Below are 19,262 nucleotides of genomic sequence, written 5' to 3'. Positions count from 1 at the left end.
TTAGCCTTCTCATTGTATACATGCAACGAAGAAGGAGAAAAGTGAGCAAACCCTGCTCTGGAATTTGGGTGTCAGTTTCTGAGAGTGGCCCCAAAACAGGGGGAGGATGGTGGGAATATGTCCCAGCCAACTGGAGCAAAAAAAAAATCCTCACAATGGCTAAATAGGACATGTGCCTTGCAGTGGCAGAAAACACACAGCAGAGTGGGATAAGAATATGAGAGCCCGATTTGACTTCAAGAAGCTGAGGTAAAATTTGCTATTGTGTTCATTTTGATAAGCACACAATTTAGACAAATAAAGGAATCAGTCTAACACAAACCATCCTCTGGGGTGAGTAGTAGTGTTTTGATTCATTTTGAAGAACTGTTAGGCTTTAAGTTGGGATGAACTTAGCTTGTTTTTAATATTGTGGTGCTCAGTTGTTTACATGGATGCTTGAAAAAATTGCAGAGGTGACAATTGTATGTGGAATTTTGATGTTTTGAAGTTAAATTTCTCTCAGTGCTGACTTTTATTAATCAACTGACACTATTTTACTCACATGAAGATTTTCTTTATGCTGTCAGAGTTTCCCTGAAAGTCTAAACAGAATGAAGATATTCAGGAGAGCATCTGCACTCATCCTGAGACGAGGAGTTGCATCTTACCAGAGCACATTGTGCAAAAATGGTAAATGCAGTCTCTAATTATATATCTAACCTTAATAAATATATATATATATATATATATATATAGATTACTCCTTATACTTAGATCAATTATAATAATGATGATATTGCCCTCTTTTCTCAGACAGTCTGTTCAGAATTCATCCATCTGTGTCGCAGGCGTTGGCAGAAACCAAACCCGTGGTTGCACTTGAGAGCACTATTATCACACATGGCATGCCCTATCCACACAACCTGAGGTACCCTGAATGACCTTCAAATGTCAAAGAACTCTGATACCAGAAGTTAATGTTCATTTTAGTGATTAATAATAACCTCCATTTATGTTTTCATCCAGAACAGCAAAAGAGGTGGAGGCCATTGTGCGAGCTGAAGGAGCCACTCCAGCCACAGTCGGTGTGATCGAGGGTGAAGTCCGTGTTGGACTGTCATCAGAGGAGCTTGACTACCTCGCCCAGTGCAGGAGCTCCCTGAAGGTGTCACGACGGGACCTGCCATATGTCATGAGCAAAGTAAGACACCCAGACTTTGATGTCAAATACAGATCTCAAAATAATCTCTTCTTAATGACGTGAAGGTCGGTGCATGCAGTCCTGTATGTGTGTCATTTTTCATAGGGTCTCTCTGGAGGAACAACAGTGTCAGCGACGATGATAGCAGCACACAGAGCTGGGATTCCTGTCTTTGTCACCGGGGGTATTGGAGGAGTTCACAGAGATGGAGAGAACAGTGAGCTGATTACCACTCTGTTGGAAAAAAAGCCTTTTATGCAGTCAGAGGCCAAAACTGATAAGATTTTTTTTCCCCATCTTTCATGAAGAACCCTCCTTAGATTAAACAAGTCTGTCCTCAGGTGGGTCTGTTATTTAATGTGAGTTTTTTTTATGACAAAGGAAGAGTGATAAGGGGACCAGCAGGCGGTTGGTAGAAAACACCCCGCCTCTTGTCAGATTGTTTATTCTGTGGAAGGTCTTAAGTGTATGGGCACCAAACTGTCTGAACACCAAGTTTACTCATGATGTTGATAAGAATAGGTTAGTGTCACATTAACTTTGTATCTAGGGAGTGAAATAGTTATGTGAAAACTTACTATTATTTTCTACTCACCGAATTTTATTCCTCCAGGTCTGGACATCAGTGCAGATCTGACGGAGCTCGGCAGGACTCCCATTGCTGTGGTTTCTGCTGGGGTCAAATCTATTCTGGACATCGGTCGCACCCTGGAGTTCCTTGTAATAAAATCTTCATAATTTATCAGACAATCTACTAAATATACAGGGGCAGAGTTGATGTGATCACATATGTTACCTATCAATGTTATGGTAGAAATGTGTCAAATACACACAATGCCTTTAACACTGATTACTTCTTCCACTGTCTTTCTGTAATTAGGAGACACAGGGTGTCTGTGTGGCCACTTATGGAGCATCGAATGATTTTCCAGCCTTCTTCTCTCCACAAAGTGGATTCACTTCTGCATACCATGTCTGCAACCCAGAGGAGGCTGCAAAACTCATAGGTATATCAGCATTTTATACTGTGAACATTAATAGATTCCGTCAGCTTTTACACAGAGGTCAAGATTCAGCACCAGCCACTGCTTAATTTTGCTGAGCTCATATCTTAGAAAATAGTATGTTAGGCAGAGAATATGCTCGAGTCAGTATAACCATCACACAGCTGGGTCATCTTTTATGCCCCTGCACTGCTAACACGCTGCTTGGGGTTGTCTGTCCCGTAAATGTGGTTGCAGTATAGCAAGAATGCCTGAAGGTAAATTGATTACTTGGACTCGAGGATGAACTGACTCCAATTCGGTCATCAAAATTTACACTGATCTCACAAGCACATTTTTGGCTATAACTGAAGAATTTATATGTCAGTTATCACAACTTTTCACACAAATGTCAAACATGATAAAAGGATGAAGTGATGACATGTTATATCCAAAAGGTCAAGTCTGGGCAGATATGGGTGTAAACTATAAACAATTATACATACAATTGTAAAGTGGTAATTCCACTTTGTTTCTGGTCTGTATTTTTGTTTTTGTGTCATTCAGCAAGCACTTTGTCACTGGGTCTCCAAAGCGGTGTCCTGTTAGCGGTGCCCATCCCAGAGCAGCACGCAGCAGCAGGCCAGCAGATAGAGGAAGCTATACAGGCTGCAGTGACAGAGGCCAGGTACACAAAGGCACTGTTGGATTTTTTTTTTTTTTTTTTACTGTAATGTGCTGGATTCTAAATTGTCAGTAGCTGTGAATGTGAGCCTGTCAGATCAAGTCAGCTAGGATAGACTCCAGCCCTCCCACGGGTTTTTTTTTTTTTTAGATAATCAATGACCTCAGGGGAACTTTTCTGTCTGGACATGCAATTATCATTTTCTGTTCTCTTTTTGATTTCCTCAGCGCTGAAGGTGTCACTGGAAGAGATGTGACACCATTCATTCTTCAAAAGGTCAATGAACTGACTAAAGGAAAGTCCCTTCAGGCCAGTATCCTTGTAAAAATCTGAATAGATGAGAAGTTGCATAGTAAACATGATTCTATCACAGCTTCAAATAAAAAATGAAAAGGCGGAAAGAAGACTGATAAGCATGGTGATGTTACAGGGAAGTGGCTTCTAAGGTCCACGGTTAATGATGATTGACCTTCATTATTCTACATTGAGCTGTCCTTAATGTGGTACGTTTCAAGATATTGCTCTCATTCATAATAATGCTAAAGTTGGCAGTCAGATAGCCTGTGCGCTGTCAAAACAAATGAATGAGAGAACACTGAAAAACAGAACTCATCCTCCTGGAAAACTCTCATCGAACACAGAATCAGATGTTGTGAGTATACACATTTTTTTTTAATGCTTAATCAGACAAAATGAAATAATTTAAAAGGGCCTCTATGATGGCGTTTTGTTGCAGGTTGTTGTAGGAGGAATAAACGTTGATTTTATTGCCAAGGGAAAAACTGAAACGCTTCTTGTAAGTTCAACAGGTGTTCATCTGAAATTCTGCAGAATAGATTAATCAGATTGAGTTCTGAGAAAACTTGCTGTGCGTTTCAGTTTGGCCAGACGAACCCAGGAAGCGTGTGTCAGTCTTTCGGCGGTGTAGGAAGGAACATGGCTGGTTGGTTTTTTATCTGATTATGCGCTTGCACATTTTATCAGTCATTTCCATCCTATTGTTTCGCACTCATTTTTTGTTGCTTTCCTTCAAGATTCTCTGAGTAGATTAGGCCACAAACCGCTGTTCATCTCAGCTACTGGAACCGATTCAAACAGTGATGCAGTGCTGAACTACTGTAAACATATGGTACGTTGATATCAGCAGTTGGTTATTACTGAGCATGATTAAAATCCTAAACATGTAAAAGCTTCTTTTTTTCACATTTTTGTAAGAACACAAGTGGTGTGGCCAGGATAGAAGGGCAGAGCACAGCAACCTACTGTGCTGTCATCACTGAGAGTGGAGAACTGAGTCTTGGGTTGGGGGACATGGACATTCATCAGCAAATCACAGAGCAGTATGTAAGTTCTACTGACAGACTATTCACCTTTAGCCAGTCTAGACTGGGATTAGTGCTCCAGAACAGCCACATTCCCTGTGGAAAGTTATGATGCTGAAATGTTTCATCGTATAAAATCTGAATTGTAGTGCATATTCATGGTGATCAGCTGTACCCACTTAGTTACAGTACCTCTGCATATAGTTGTTTGCATTGTGAGTGGCAGCGTACATTATTCTCACTATGGATTTAAATTGTGTGCACATACATGAAGGATCTACAGATAGACATTAATTTAAAAAAAAACAACAGCCAATTCATAGTGCATACCATGTAATTTAATGTCTCTTTACCTGTAAGTGATAGTTGTGATATTTAGACCTATATTGTAGACTAACTTAACTCTATTAACTGCTCATTTGCATAAAATATAAGTCTCCAATCCTGGCTGTGTTTTATGTTTAAAATTTAGATGAATAATTTTTAGTCGTGCGTTGCTAAATATTTTACATTTTTTCTTCACCAAGTCCCTTCACATCTCACAACCAGCACATCAGTGCAGAAACCCACTTTAGTACAATTTTAACTCCAACAAACTCCTCCTCGGTGTCACATCAACTGAGTTTATACCACATTTTAGAGAGCTTTTAAGAATAATCCATGTAGGCTCACATATAAATTATTACTGCTCTGTTTTTATGCTGTTCATTTTTGAGCTTAAACAATTAGTCATTAGAGTATCGACAATAACATGATCGGCAGCTGCTAATGCAAATAATTTATCAATTCTGAAATGCTAATCTTTTACTGTAATTTACACTTTCCCAAGCATATATATTGGAAGATTTTCTTTGTCTTCCAAAGATAGTGAGCTGAATATCTTTGGACTTTGAACTGCTGGTTAGAAATGCTTTGCTATTTGTACATATTACTGTGAGCTTTGAGAAAGTGGGACAGGTACCTAATGACTGAGCTAATAATGAAACATTTTTAGCTGCACACATTGTGTGTTTTCAATTTTGTTGTTTCATTTTACACTTGACCGTATTATATGTTTTATGTATGGGACTAGAACATGTATTTCATTCCAATGTGTTTTTGTGCACTTGTGAGGAACCTCCAGTTTCAAACTTTCACCTTTTTCAAACTATTTCTATATTCTGTCTTTGCGCAGGTGTCACAGTTTGAGAAGCAGCTTTCATCAGCCACTCTTGTGTGTCTTGATGGAAACATCCCAGTCTCCACCATCGACTATGTTTGTTCTTTTGCCAAAAAGCACAATTTAAATGGTAAGCATGGAGAGATGGTCAGTAAATAAAGAAGAATAATTGTGAAACAAAACTTTTAGCGATTTTAATGCAATATTATCCATATGTGTCACAGTTTGGTATGAACCAACAGATTCAGAAAAGGCTTGTAAGCCTTTTCTTTCAGACGCCTGGAAGTCTTTGTCCTATTCATCCCCAAACCTGGCAGAATTGTGCACCATGAATGAAACACTGGGCATCACAACACCTGAAGGTGAAATGAGTTCCTTCAATAGAAAGTAATTGTTCATATGTGAACATATGTGTCCGTGCTATCAAAGACTAATTCACAGCCAAAGTTGTTGCAGTTAGAGTTCTTGTGAAATGCAAGTATTGTGATGGTAGCTAAGGATGTGGTTTTATATTGTGGCAGTGCTGCCAAGTACTCTTGATGAGATGCTGGGTGTCGCTGTGGCTCTCTCACGCCCCCTTCTGGACCATCTTCACTGTCTGGTGGTCACCCTCGGTGCTAATGGTGTGTTGCTATGTGGAGAACATGATGCAGGAACAATCAACCTGCAGCCAAGAAAACAGAAGAGGGTAAGAACTCTATTCTTGTAAACTGATAATCATGTTGACTAGGCCAGTAATAGTGAAGATGTTTTTGCTGCACTTGTGTTTGCAGAGGCGGCAGCTTTGTGCTCTGTACTACCCAGCACCCACTGTGACCCCAGAGGAGACGATGAATGTGTCAGGAGCCGGAGATAGGTGCTAAAAATTTACTCGACCTACTTTCTTTTCCCTATTCTTATTTTAATTTCCTTTTCCAAACTTCATCTACTACAGTTTCATCCACTTTTCATTTCCAATGACCTGTTTCTCTCCCTGTCACTGTCATCCTTTCTCTCACAAAACCAAGTGTAAAAATTCAAACAAAAGTCACTCATCTATCTCCACTCTGTTTGCAGTCTTGCAGGTGCCTTAATAGCAGGTATTCTCCAGGGAAAAGACACAGACAGCTGTGTTCGAATGGGGCTTCTGGCTGCAAGGATGTCCCTGGCATCCCCACACCCCATCGCCCCAGTGCTTACCTTAGACTCTGTGGATCCCAACAAAGTCCAAGCGCAGGACTGGCCCAAACCAAAATTTGTGTGGATAGATTAAAATTAAAATGTTTCTTGTGAGATTTCTCAGACTTTTATCATTGTCAGTCTTAAGATTTGTGATTAAATACATGTGGAATCAGTGTGTGATATTGTGAATAAATAAAGGGACGTCAGAAGGTGGCACATTTAATAAAACGATTACACTCTAATTAGTTTCATACTTCTGATTGTTCTATTATAATTGAAATCTTGCCAAAATACATAAAGCAACTTTGTCTGAACCTTTACTTAACCTCATGACTCCTCGTCCCTATAAATGAATTATGTAATATTTAAATTCAAAGACCATCTGGTGTTTTGATTTCTTATAGTAAAGAACGGGGCATATTACAAAAAATAAAATAAAATAAATAAAGATAATGAGAAGGAGTAAATAAGAAAAAGAAAGCTTTCTAAGAGGGAATCTGGATTTGTTGGGCTGTCAGGTATGTTTCTGTAGGCTCATAGCTTTAGTTCTAATTTTGTCCAGTTAATCCTCATGATCATATCTTAGACTTAATATTTACTGTTTAACGTTTGTGGGGTATCTTAGTATTTAAATTACCCAGGTAACTTTGTATCATAAAAAACACTGTAGGGTCTTAACTTCTGTATTTGAACTTGTTCGGCTAATTTGTGACACTAATCTTACTATTATTATGTTTATTATTATTATGTTTATTGTTTTTATAAAACTGTTGTGTAAATAACAGTGAATTGACGTTTACAAAAGGTACAAAACCGACCGCACACGGTCTAACTTGCAATGATAAATGAAGAGTTCATTTGCAAAAACAGATAACTTCGTTTTGATAAGTTTTCTGAAAACTTTTTTTATTGTTTACTTGAGATAATATCAATCAAACTGAAGCTGAGTGGATTTGACTCAGTAGAAAGTACATGACAAAATAGAGAAAAAATAAATTGTTAGTGTTATTATTGTTATTATTTCAAGTAAACAATAAAAAAATGAGTGTTTTGAAAACGGAGTTACCTGTTTTTGCAAATGAACTCTTCCAATGTATCATTGCAAGATTTCGGTAGTACACCTTCATCAGGCAAAAAAAAATTGCATTGGAAGACATAAAGTAGCCATACCAAAATGTAAAAAAATACAAACGGAAATCTTACTCTTCAAATTTTGTGTGTGTGTGTGTGTGGGGGGGGGGGGCAGAAAATACTGATGTACTATCAATAAAATGCTGTTGCTTGTGTTCATGTTTCATTGTTATTAATATATTATTGGGTAACTTTTTGTATGTGTTAATTTGTCCGCTGTCATATATCAGCATTTAATGTCAGTGGTTAAATTCAAACAAATGTTATTGCTTTCTACACTGCTATTTAAAATTCTAAGTATTTTGTTTATAATCTACAAAATAACGTCCAGTTAAATCTCATAATAAATATAATTGAGTGAAATACAGTACTTATTTCTGAAATTTACCGAAATTTGGTAGATTCATACTTTTTAAAGCGGAATATTAGTATGATGGCGAATAAGATGTGAAAACTACATCTCCCAGAAAGGATGTGGCCGTTTGCGCAGACTCAGTGGCAATGAATACTTGCCCCATTCCCTCCTCCCTACTATAATGCTAGCTAAGATGGTGGTTTGAGCGTAAATTGTCTCCACAATACCAAGAAAAGAAAGGGGCAAAACATCTTTATAGCCTTTTAATTACAATAGAACAACACAACTACTGTTATCTTAAGTGACCGTTTGTAGAAATTTTGACATTTCAGATACATTGGCTCGCAGTCCCCGCCCAATTTGGTGTGACTCCCTTGGAGTGGAATCCTAAGCTAAATACGGACAGGGTAAGTAACGCTAATGTTAGCCAAGTTGCTAGCTGGGCTAGCCAGGTTAGATTTTACCTCTGCGTATAAAGGACTGTTGTATCTCTTACGATTTTATTGACTGACTTTAGAGTTTCCTCAAGCTTTCTGAATCGCTGTCCAGGTAATCTTAATGTCGTTAGAGCATTGTCAGTTGCTTGTAGTGCCACCAACTTGGTTCCAGTTCAGTGTTAGCTTGTGTAGGCCTCATCGTAAGCTCGGCTCCAAAACCTAGTACATTCTGGTGATAATGTAGCATGCTAGCTACTGATAGCGCTTAGCAGAAAGCAAGCTGTCACTTTCTATGTAGGAGTAACCGTACCGTTATGTCATACGTTTTATTAAATCACGAACGTAAATATTAAGTTATTATTCATTTCTGTGTGTTTTGTTTCAGGATTGAAGGTACAGTTAGCCCTGTAATCCTGCTATCAGCCAGACCGGCTTCTTTTACCAATTCGCGGCTAGCTTTAGCTTAGCATAACGTTAGTCAAATAACATCTGTCATAAGGTACGATCCAGCAGACAGAGCAGCTAAAGTTACCAGCCAGGCTAACGGGGTATTCTGGCTTCGTACACGACTGTACCAATGATGTCTGCGAGTGAAGCTTCAAAACGGTGATACCTCACTACATGTCAGTTTATTAGCAAAATTCTGCCCAGCATATGAACTGTTGGCGTTTCCTTTAATTCAGCTTCACTCTGTCGGTTTTTGTCAGACTGTATTTGTCACCGAGTTCGCCTTCTAGCCGCGGTGTTGTCAGCCGAGGCTGGTGTTTAATTGCTACCTACAGGCGTTTCATGTGTAAATAAACGCACTTTGTTGTATTTCCCTTAAACATCCACCATGACGTGTCGAGTACTGTCAATCCAAGAGAGATACCACAACATCCGCATTATCATTCAGCTGTCATAGTTCTGTTTTTAGCTTGTTTTTGAAGATGTGCAGTCATTTGTCCTCCGTTAGGCTCATCTAGCAGAAACTAGTGCAGCTTAATGCAAAGACCTGCAACAATTCCTGCCTCTTTGACGGTTGAAATGTTATTTTTTGTTAAATGTATGCTGTGATAGTGTTTGGTGGCACCATCCACAGTTTTCCAGAGAACAAGGTGAGGCAGTCGGATTGCTTTAGTGTTTACGGTTTTCTAACTATGAGTCCAAAGCTCAGAGATATTTAGAATACTATTGAGGTTAAAGAAAACCGCCAAATAAGCACACATAAGACTGTGTAAAAATGATATAAATTAATATTTGACTAATAAGATATGTGCAAAGTGATGATCTGACCATCAATTTTTTCAGCTTGAAAAGACAGTGTCTGATATTTATTTGATCTTCTGTGATGTCAGCAATGGTTCTTGATGGTGTCAGTAAAGCAAACGAAATATTAGTAACAGCTGTGTGAGAAGCATAGTGCAACTGAAATGTACAACAAACTGCAGTATCCGGAAGAATCATAACTTTGAATAAGCACCTGTAAAAGAGTGTCATCATAAACTGAACAGTACACCTGTAATTGAAGTAAGCTTTATTGTATTAGAGTGCAAGGTGGACTTAATGAACCAGCAACTGGGTGGTATTTCTTCTGCTGAATAACAGGCAATTCTGTAAATTACAGATGTTTATATGGATATATTTTGGTCGGTGTCTGCTAATGTGGTCTTGCTAGTTATAAAGTCAATTCCCAAGGCTATGCCATCCTGCTTGGCGGATGTGTAGAGACAGCAAGCTCTATTAGTCAAAAGAATTGGTTCAGTTGATTATTTTCCGTCGTCTCTGGATGGAGTGCTTACATTCAACTCTTATGTTTTTGTAGCCCTGTGCTCTGTGACCAGCTTCAGTACTCCCCCTTGCTGCGCCATAGGATGTCCCACAGCCCTGAAATGAAGGACGACCCTATGGAGTGCCCTCTGTGCATGGAGCCACTGGAGATTGATGACGTCAACTTCTTTCCCTGCACGTGTGGCTACCAGATCTGCCGCTTCTGTTGGCATCGCATCCGCACAGATGAGAATGGCCTCTGCCCCGCCTGCAGAAAGGTGAGGAAGAGATAAGCTGGATGTGATTCCAAAAAACTCCTCATTACGGGGTGATTTGACTGTGGTTGGCACAGCAGAGACGATGATGTTGAGTGTCCAAATGCTAACAAAGGAAGAGAAGTTATCTTTTCATCACTCGTCTAAAGTAGCTGCTTATTTGAAACATCTGTTCATTCGTATTTAGACTTTCACATTTGCAGTCTGAACTTTTTTGCTAGTAATGCCTGTTGATCTACATTGCCAGCCAAAGGTCTCAGTTACACACAGGCCTTTATAAAGCCACATAGTGTAGACTAGCAGGGTATTTTTGCAAGCAGTGGATGTCTCAGTTTGTATCTAAGTTCTTTGTGTTTTTGTACAGCCGTACCCAGAGGACCCTGCTGTGTACAAGCCTCTGTCACAGGAGGAGATCCAAAGGATAAAGAATGAAAAGAAGCAGAAACAGAACGAGAAAAAGCAGAAGGTGACAGAAAACCGCAAACACCTGGCCAGTGTCAGAGTGGTCCAGAGAAACCTGGTGTTTGTGGTGGGGCTCTCGCAGCGACTTGCCGACCCAGAGGTGATTACAGCGCCACCGCTAACGAGCTTAGTGACTTATGCTGCCTGTGACACTGGAGTGTTGGAACTCGTGGTATTTTAGTTGGATGTGAATAAATCAATGGCTATGACGATCTAAAGGCACTAGCTGTTAATGCACTATGACAGGGAATGATTTTTAACAGTATTGTGTTCAAAAGGGTGTACAGCATTCCCAAAGTTTTGTGTTTTCATTTTATGCTTTATCCACAGGTCTTAAAACGACCAGAGTATTTTGGAAGGTTTGGGAAAATCCATAAAGTGGTCATAAACAATAGCACATCTTATGCAGGTTCACAGGTAAGACAGATGTGGGCTAGTGTCTGAATATTAATACAGATAAATCAATGTTTATTTTTGAAATTAATGAGCAATTTGTGTTTTAGCAATTGTTTTCTGAAGTTTCACATACCAAGACATCCTTGCTTTGGTTCGCATTACTTACATTTTCTCAGTTATCATATTTTTAAGTGTTGTTTCTTAATATTATATAGATGCAGTTTTGAGTAGTTACATATTACAAAGCACTAAATCAGTTAATATTAAAAATACTTGTGCATTGGTGCAATAGAGAGCTCATGAATGTAATATACAGCTACAGTCAAACTGTTGTATGTTTACTGAAGTTTTTTTTGTTTTTCAGGGGCCTAGTGCCAGCGCTTATGTCACTTACATCCGCTCTGAAGATGCTCTTAGAGCAATACAGTGTGTGAACAATGTGGTGGTTGATGGCAGAACACTCAAAGTGAGATGTTGACCATAATAATATTACTCAGTGTTACTTGTGTTAAAGTGCTGATCTTGTGTGTGGCTATGATTAGAGGTTTCATTTTATGTGGAAGCCATGTGATAAATTTGTCCTTCGTTTTCTTCCTGTTTTCTGCTGTTAAGACACAGACGCCATTACGTTAAACAATGTACCATATCTAGCTCTAGAATTACACAGAGATCAAAAAAGCATCTTGAAAATTAGCTTTGTCTTTTTTGGTACAAATTTTCTTTCATCATTTTCTCTGATCTTTAATTTCTGAATTTCTCCTACAGGCTTCTTTAGGCACAACAAAGTACTGCAGTTACTTCCTCAAAAGTATGCAGTGTCCCAAACCTGATTGTATGTATCTACACGAGCTGGGGGACGAAGCAGCTAGCTTTACTAAAGAGGAGATGCAGGTGCGCGCTTTATTTTCTCCTGTTGAAATGAGAATTAATTTTGGTTGAAGACTTCATTTTAACTCGTTATGTCACTTTCTTAGGCGGGGAAACATCAAGAGTATGAGCAGAAACTCCTCCAAGACCTCTATAAAATTAACCCTAGCTTTCTACAACCTCCAGCATGTGGAACAGAGAAGTCAAAGAGTAAATCCAACTCCACACAGAGGTTCGATTTCATTTTTTTCACTTTTTAAAATCATTTATTTTGACTTCAACAGTTCCACTTTATCCTAGTGTAATGCTTCATGGTATGTTTCCTGCTTTCAAACAGAACCAACAATAGCAATGGTAAAGATGGGTGGCCGACACTGTCAGGGCATAACAAACTGCCCAATGGGCTTTCAGAAGACCGCAAGTCCCCTCCGCTGCTAGATTATCTAGACCAAGAAGTAATTACTTCAGATGGGCTAGAAACAGAGCTGGGTCCTGGCCAGCGTACTGCCTTGTCCCCCTTCTCCTCCAACTGTGACAGCAACAGGTAATACAGACCGCTCCTCAGGACAGGGGTCAGCATATTCTTAAAGAAAATAGTTGTGTTTATAATTTGAAGTCAGCGTTCTCTGTTAATCAGTATATACATTTTCTGCCTGCAGTCCCAGTGACAAACCCCCAGAGTCAATCGGTTTGGTAAATGGAGAGACTTTACAACAGGTAAAACAACCGCAACTAATGTGTTTGGCAAGTTTCAATAATTATTTTAAAAAATGACTCAAGTTTGTAAAGGACAATATGGCAAGCATTTGTTTCTTTTTCATATTGCAGATACCCACCAGTGACTCCCCTTCACCTCCCCCGGGTTTAACCAAGCCCAGCCTGGTGGTGCCCATCAGCATGTCAGACCTCACAGCCCGTTCACCCTTTGAGGGTGCGGCAGCTGAGTCCCAGTCACTCTTTTCAGACAACAGTAACTTCAGACATCCTAACCCGCTCCCTGCTGGCCTGTCCCCCTTCCCCAGCTCCCCTCGCGGCAGTTCTGACTGGCCCATGACCCCCGAACCACAGAGCCTCTTCACATCAGGTACATTATGGACCTTTCATTTAAACTTTTTGTGTATGTTGGATACCTGCTGAATTGGGTCTTCTTAAATGCGATGCCACCAAGCCACAGCACAATGTTTCTTTTCTCCAGCTTTCCAACAATATGTTGAAGTGCAGCTGCTTTATTCTGAATATTTGTTTTCTCAATACTCTGGCTGTTTGGCTGTTGCAAGCAGTGCAACAACATTCTTAAAAAGTGTTACCACTTGCTGACTAAACTATTAGGAAGGTTTTTTACTAAGCAGAAACAAAAAAGTTGAAAGGAGATTATTGTTTTGTTTCATTTATTATTCGGATTTTAAGTACTAAATAGATTTTACAGGGATCACAGATGTATCCTTGACCATCTCAGTGGATGGAGTGGTCTACATCTTGAGGCGCCACTAACTTACCTCTTCTTCTGTCCTCAGACACAATACCAGTGTCTTCTTCCACAGACTGGCAGGCGGCCTTTGGGTTCGGCTCATCCAGCAAACAGCAGGATGACGACCTGGGCTTCGATCCGTTCGACGTCACCCGCAAAGCTTTGGCAGACCTGATAGAGAAGGAGTTGTCAGTGCAGGATCAGAGCCCCTTGTCCCCAGGGCCCCTGACCCAGGGGGGCAGCCATGGTCCCAGCCTGCCACCCTCCAATCCTAACCCTAGCGCCTCCCACCACTTCCCCAGCGGCCTACCACGCCTCCCACAGCTCCACCACAGAGCCATCTACAGCTCCTTCAGTTTCCCCGGCAGTCACAACAGCCAGGCCAGTCAGCAGCAGCCGCCAGCCGCCAGACACCCCTGGATGGGCGTCCCCACACGAAATAACCTCACACACTTGAACCACTCAGCCAGTGCTGCCTCACACAGTAATTTCCTGGACCTGAATCTGCCCCCTCAGCACAACACAGGGCTGGGAGGGATCCCCATCTCAGGTACCTGACACCTGGGTCACTTTGGCAACATTTCTGTGTCTCATGAAAGCAGCACATGTTAAAACAGAGATTAGATGTGCTACATAATGAGGTTCTTTAATATCACAGCGTATGCACACTGCCATGTAGCATTATACTTGTTTTGATGAGCTTTTATTGATTTTACAGAGCATACAAAATGCTGGAAGATGCAGTTCTGAAGTCAGCCACTAGTCTGTGATCAAAACACCTGAGGAGCTGACATGTCTGTTTTGCTTTCCTCTCCTGCAGAAAACAGTGGCTCTATAGATGGCTTAAATGTGAAAGAATGGCAGGACGGCCTGAGAGCTCTCTTGCCCAACATCAATATCAACTTCGGGGGCCTCCCAAACTCCTCTTCCTCTTCATCCTCCTCGTCCTCCAACAGTGTTAACCACATCGGTGGGCCAGCAGGGCCAACAGGAATCTCACACAGCCTGAGCTGGGACGGCACAGCCAGCTGGATGGACCCTGCTATCATTACAGGTAGAGAATCAGTTCACAGTAACAGTTTAGGTCTTTTATCCAGCATAAGTTGCACAGATGTGCTGCTTTCAGCTTCTGCTTTTTGACATTTAAGATTGAGTTAGCTCTGCAAATTATTTATGAGTCTCACTCAATTGCTTGGTCTGTGAAAACATCGGAAAGCAATGAAAGATTTACATTTAAAGTCCAAAATAATGTCTTCAAACTACTTTTAGTATGCTGTTAAAATCACAACAGTATTCAGTGTCCAGTAGCATTACTCAAGGACTGTTGATTAGACAGGACAAATGAATAGAATTTTATATTATCAACAGATTAACTGACACTGAGCATAACTGGTAGTTGCTTCATTTATATATATATAGTTATTATGTTGGGGAGGCAGATAGTGAGGGTGGTTTCCCAGGTGTGGAGTGAATGCCATTTTACAATGAAAAGCCTTGGTAATGTTTGAGGGATTTCTGGTACTTTTCCTGGTGCAGTATCACACAATGTTGTAGTAATCTACAGCAACTAATCAGCTCCAAGCAGCTAAAGTGTATCAAAATTCTACAGACAACTATAGTTCTTCACCTTTTTGATTTAAATTGATTAAAAAATGATTAATTGCCCCAGGATGCTCCTTGTACGACACATTTCCAGTATTTCAGCAGAGCTTTGATGAATACCGCTAATCTAATTATTTGCTTTTACAAAAACCAACGTCTGTTCCTGCCTGACAGTCCCAACAAAAATGAAGCTGAACATTATCTTCACTGTAGTTTTGTTGTGTATTTTTGTCATCTCTTGTGACCCTGCTGCATCAACCTCACCCCCCTCAGGCATCCCAGCTTCGGCAGGCAGCAGTTTAGACTGTCTCCAGGACGACAACCCACCACACTGGCTCAAGTCCCTGCAGGCCCTCACAGAGATGGACGGCCCTGCCAGCTCAGCGGTGCCCACTCCCCAGCCCCTCCACAGCGGCCTCCTCGATGCCCATCTCCCCCTCCATCACAGAGCCGCCGGCGGCTGGGCTCCCTACCTGCCCCCTCCCACAGCCAACCCCGCCAGCCAGTTCCACTCCCCTCCCCCAGGCTTCCAGACCGCCTTCAGACCCATGGGACAGCCCGCCACAGAGCTGCTACAGAGTGCCGCTGTGGACCGCCACTGAACACAGACTACAGCAGGCACCCATCCATTCCCCCACTACCACTTTATACCCAATCATCCTGTAACCCGCTCCCCCTCCCCCAATGCAATACACACCAATCTGCAGAGTATGAAAAATTAACAAAGTAACAAACATGCTTTCTTCTTTTTCTCTTCCTCCTTCCTTTTTGTCTACTCTGAAGGCCTATTTGTTTTTTGTTTTTGTTTGTGGCACACAAATTATCAGTACCCTTTGTCTGCTGCCATCACCACTCCTTAGAACTAGTTCTGGGCGTAACATGGGATTCGTTGTGTAGCTTACTGCTAACGGAGAGCACAAGAATCAGTATAGCATCAAGCGCCCAGTGGTGACACGAGTTAAATCCACAAACTGGCAGAGAAACAAATTAGCTGAAGTGAGGTCTTTTTTAAAAGTAACTAATGATTAAGCATGAACAACATTTGTGTTTTTGAAAGTTGAAGTCATGATTAGTTTTCGAGGAATGAAGCAAGCTGTGAATCTGCTCTTTGAAGCTTTGCCCCAAAGACCCTCATCTTCCCCACTCAAACAGGAGACTGTGAAACGGTTAACCCTTACAGCTACGTTGTGAATAAGGCAAGGTGAGAGACAGAGGGAAGAGGGGTTGGCACTTAGTTTTTTTGAGAGTGGGTTAAAGAGTATCAAAACTAAATTAAAAAAAAAAAGAAGCTGAGATTTGATTCGTAGACAGTGAATGCAGACGACATGGGAGTTGAGGGCACAGGCTATGCATGGGCTCCCTGTTAGGTAGGGACACAAATGGCCTGCTTCAGAGGCCACTTGGCTCACAGTCTCTTTAGTGGGGGGTTCCCACTGGCCCCATCCTGCTGGAGGGAAAATTTTGCTGAACCTCTGTATCAGAGGATAGAGCACTGCCTAACCGCAGGGAGCCAGGGCTTTGGGAGATCGTGGCACACATCCTGAGCACTAGGGTTAGACTCTTACTCACAGTGCCACTGTGTGGTACCTACAATAGCTAGCCCTAACATGGACAGCCACCACATAGATAGGACAATGACGGAGGGAGAGTTGAGTCAAAAATACTAATGAGGGTAGTAAAAGGGTTAACAGGTCCCTGTGTTGGACCCACGAGGGCTTAAACGAGGCCTTAAAATGGACAGATGAGACAAAGGAGCTCGAGTGATTGGAAGGGGAGCGTCAGTGACTGCTGAAAAATATGCAATATTGTATGTGACTTCGGCAACTGTATGTGAGTGTGTGTCACAAAGGTAGGTGCTGTAAGACAATACCAAGTACTGTAGTAGTGATTTAAGGAGCTCTCAGCCTTTAGGATTTCAGATCGATCTCTCCAACCACCGCCTTTTTTCTTTTTGAAGTCTTAATTCTGATCCGTGTTCGCTCTGTCTCTCTTTCTCTCTCTCTTCCCCTCACCCTCCCCCCTGTTGCCCCCTATTTAACAGTATTCACAAAAATGAACAAAGTCATCCAGGAAAACCAACACAGAGTCATACAATGGGTTTTAACATAATTTTGCAAGAAAAAAAAATACAATTTGAGGCGCTTAAAGGAAGTGAACTTTCCTCTGCAGGTCTGGAAAAATGAACCTTAAATAAAACTGAAAACTCAGAGCTGGTGTTTGTCTGCTGTTGTGTTCTCACCAACCCGATTCAATCACATGCACTTATGATTATTACTCTTAGCAGTACTCACCACCACACTGTCCAGAACACCAGAGTAATGTCAGACAGCTCACTGTAAATCACTCTTGTTTCTTATTCTAATGTCTTCCACTAGGGGGCAGATCACTTTCTGTCAGTGAGGAAGCTCTGCAGTCAAACTTCAGGAGAACACAAGGTGACACAGAAAGGCACTGACATCACAGTTTTCATCTGTTCCCCCCCTCTAAAAACAAGCTTTTGTTCGACATTAAATGACTGATTGCAGCCTGAATGCACACAAGACTGAGCTAAAATCCCATTTTCCTCTGCCATATGCTCATCTCCTCAGTGTAGGAGTGCTGCTGGGAGCAGAGCATGCGTGCATATCGCTGTCCTTCAGTTTGCAGCTCTGCATTCTCCTCAGCCAATGCAGCAGTAGATAGTCTGCAGCAGAGAGCTTTCTTTTTTGTCCTGTCGGACTTCTGACAGATGGGGAGGAGCACGGTCGATACTCGTACAATGTCTGCACTATTTCCTACAGTTAATAACTGAATCTCTATATGTTCTATTAATATAGTTTGTGTGGGAGAGAAACAACAGACACGTGATTTGAAATGTCAGTTTTTTCATTCGATTCTAAGTTGAGTTGGCTTATCGATGAGGCTTCAGATGTTTTTGTCTTTGGAGCAGATGTAAAAAAACTAAATGCTGTCTTTACCTGCAGCTGCCATGTTTTGATCTCCACCATCTGTAATTAGCATTTCTAAGTGGTATATAAACATTTTACTGTTTAGAACACACCATAATGTACATGTAAATTAGACCAACATAACAGTTTATTCTAGCTTTTTTGTAAAATACATGAGTATTGTTGTATGCATCGCAGCGAATAAGGAAATGTCGGCACAGAGAGGTGAAATTAAGTTGAAGGTCATTTAGAAACGGCATCAAAAGATTATTTTTACATTCTAAATTGTTACAAATCTGTAAAAAGAGAAAAAATAAAAGACACATGGGATTTGGGTATCCTCTGAACAACATGTAATTCAGCTTCCTATGAAACACAGAATGCTCTTAAACTGGTAAATGTCTTGAATATTTTCTCTTTACTCTCACATCGTAATGCTGTGTCTGTGTTTGATTGTTGGCTGTCGGGAGACATTTATGCATCTATAAAGTGGTGGTTTGTTGTGACTATGGATTGTGCTGCAGGAAGCTGTTCAGTTCTTTGTGGAGTTTCAGCGAAGATCTTCAGACCTGCAGCGACTGAATTACAACTGCTACCCACAGCCGCGAGGATGCTGATCAGCTTGTCATGGGTAAGTCGAGAAATGATTGTTATTAATCATCGGTTAATCCATTAAAAATACATTTTTGACACAAAAATAATCCCTGCTGATAACTTGGTACTGAGTTGTTGCCCAACAAAAAGGTTTTAAAAACGTTTTTCCCCAACAAGTTACACTTTAATTGCACATAGACACAGTTTGAGACACGAGACGAGTCAGTGCTACAACTCAGTTGACTGCATGATTCCTGTTTTCATCTGTTATAAAGCAGATGGTCATCTTTTTGACAGGACTGACAGGATATGTGTCATTACAGAATTCTCTCATAGATTTGTATTTAGGTTTATTTATGTGGTGAGTCTATATTGTAACTCTGGTGGCAGCAAGAGGGCTGTTAAATCTGGCAACTGGTATGTAAATATTCTGTCTAGTGTAATGCTACATAGAAGAGATGGACTCATGAATATGGTGAGTGTTCATTTTTAAATGATGCTCCCAT

General features: G+C 40.9%; 2 protein-coding genes across 4 annotated transcripts; both read left to right on the top strand.

The window, feature by feature from the left end:
- The first annotated feature begins 273 nt into the window (after positions 1–273).
- Positions 274–6,818, top strand: zgc:136858 (uncharacterized protein LOC678543 homolog). 2 transcript variants are annotated; one of them, XM_022192782.2, is made up of 18 exons: positions 274–672; positions 796–910; positions 1,009–1,183; positions 1,289–1,400; positions 1,797–1,903; positions 2,064–2,190; positions 2,734–2,854; positions 3,079–3,164; positions 3,367–3,503; positions 3,588–3,647; positions 3,731–3,794; positions 3,886–3,980; positions 4,067–4,195; positions 5,348–5,462; positions 5,575–5,694; positions 5,854–6,020; positions 6,106–6,188; positions 6,389–6,818. In XM_022192782.2, exons 1-18 carry the CDS (start codon positions 594–596, stop codon positions 6,582–6,584), a joined length of 2,088 nt encoding a protein of 695 aa, XP_022048474.1. In that variant the 5' UTR covers positions 274–593; the 3' UTR covers positions 6,585–6,818. The 2 variants fall into 2 exon arrangements, with proteins under 2 accessions (XP_022048474.1, XP_022048473.1); XM_022192781.2 differs by having other exon boundaries at positions 275–672; positions 5,557–5,694.
- A 1,325-nt stretch (positions 6,819–8,143) lies between these two features.
- Positions 8,144–17,444, top strand: cnot4a (CCR4-NOT transcription complex, subunit 4a). 2 transcript variants are annotated; one of them, XM_051952231.1, is made up of 13 exons: positions 8,144–8,386; positions 10,269–10,443; positions 10,805–11,002; positions 11,233–11,319; positions 11,663–11,764; positions 12,064–12,189; positions 12,273–12,397; positions 12,503–12,709; positions 12,825–12,882; positions 12,994–13,249; positions 13,680–14,183; positions 14,454–14,687; positions 15,509–17,444. In XM_051952231.1, the coding sequence occupies exons 2-13, from the start codon at positions 10,270–10,272 to the stop codon at positions 15,835–15,837; spliced, it is 2,400 nt and encodes a 799-aa protein (XP_051808191.1). In that variant the 5' UTR covers positions 8,144–8,386; position 10,269; the 3' UTR covers positions 15,838–17,444. The 2 variants fall into 2 exon arrangements, with proteins under 2 accessions (XP_051808191.1, XP_022048484.2); XM_022192792.2 differs by having other exon boundaries at positions 10,221–10,443.
- Positions 17,445–19,262: the final 1,818 nt, after the last annotated feature.

This window comes from Acanthochromis polyacanthus, chromosome 8 (genome assembly GCF_021347895.1).
Source record: "Acanthochromis polyacanthus isolate Apoly-LR-REF ecotype Palm Island chromosome 8, KAUST_Apoly_ChrSc, whole genome shotgun sequence".
Taxonomy (NCBI): Eukaryota; Metazoa; Chordata; class Actinopteri; family Pomacentridae; genus Acanthochromis; species Acanthochromis polyacanthus.
This window is presented reverse-complemented; position numbering and strand designations above follow the sequence as displayed.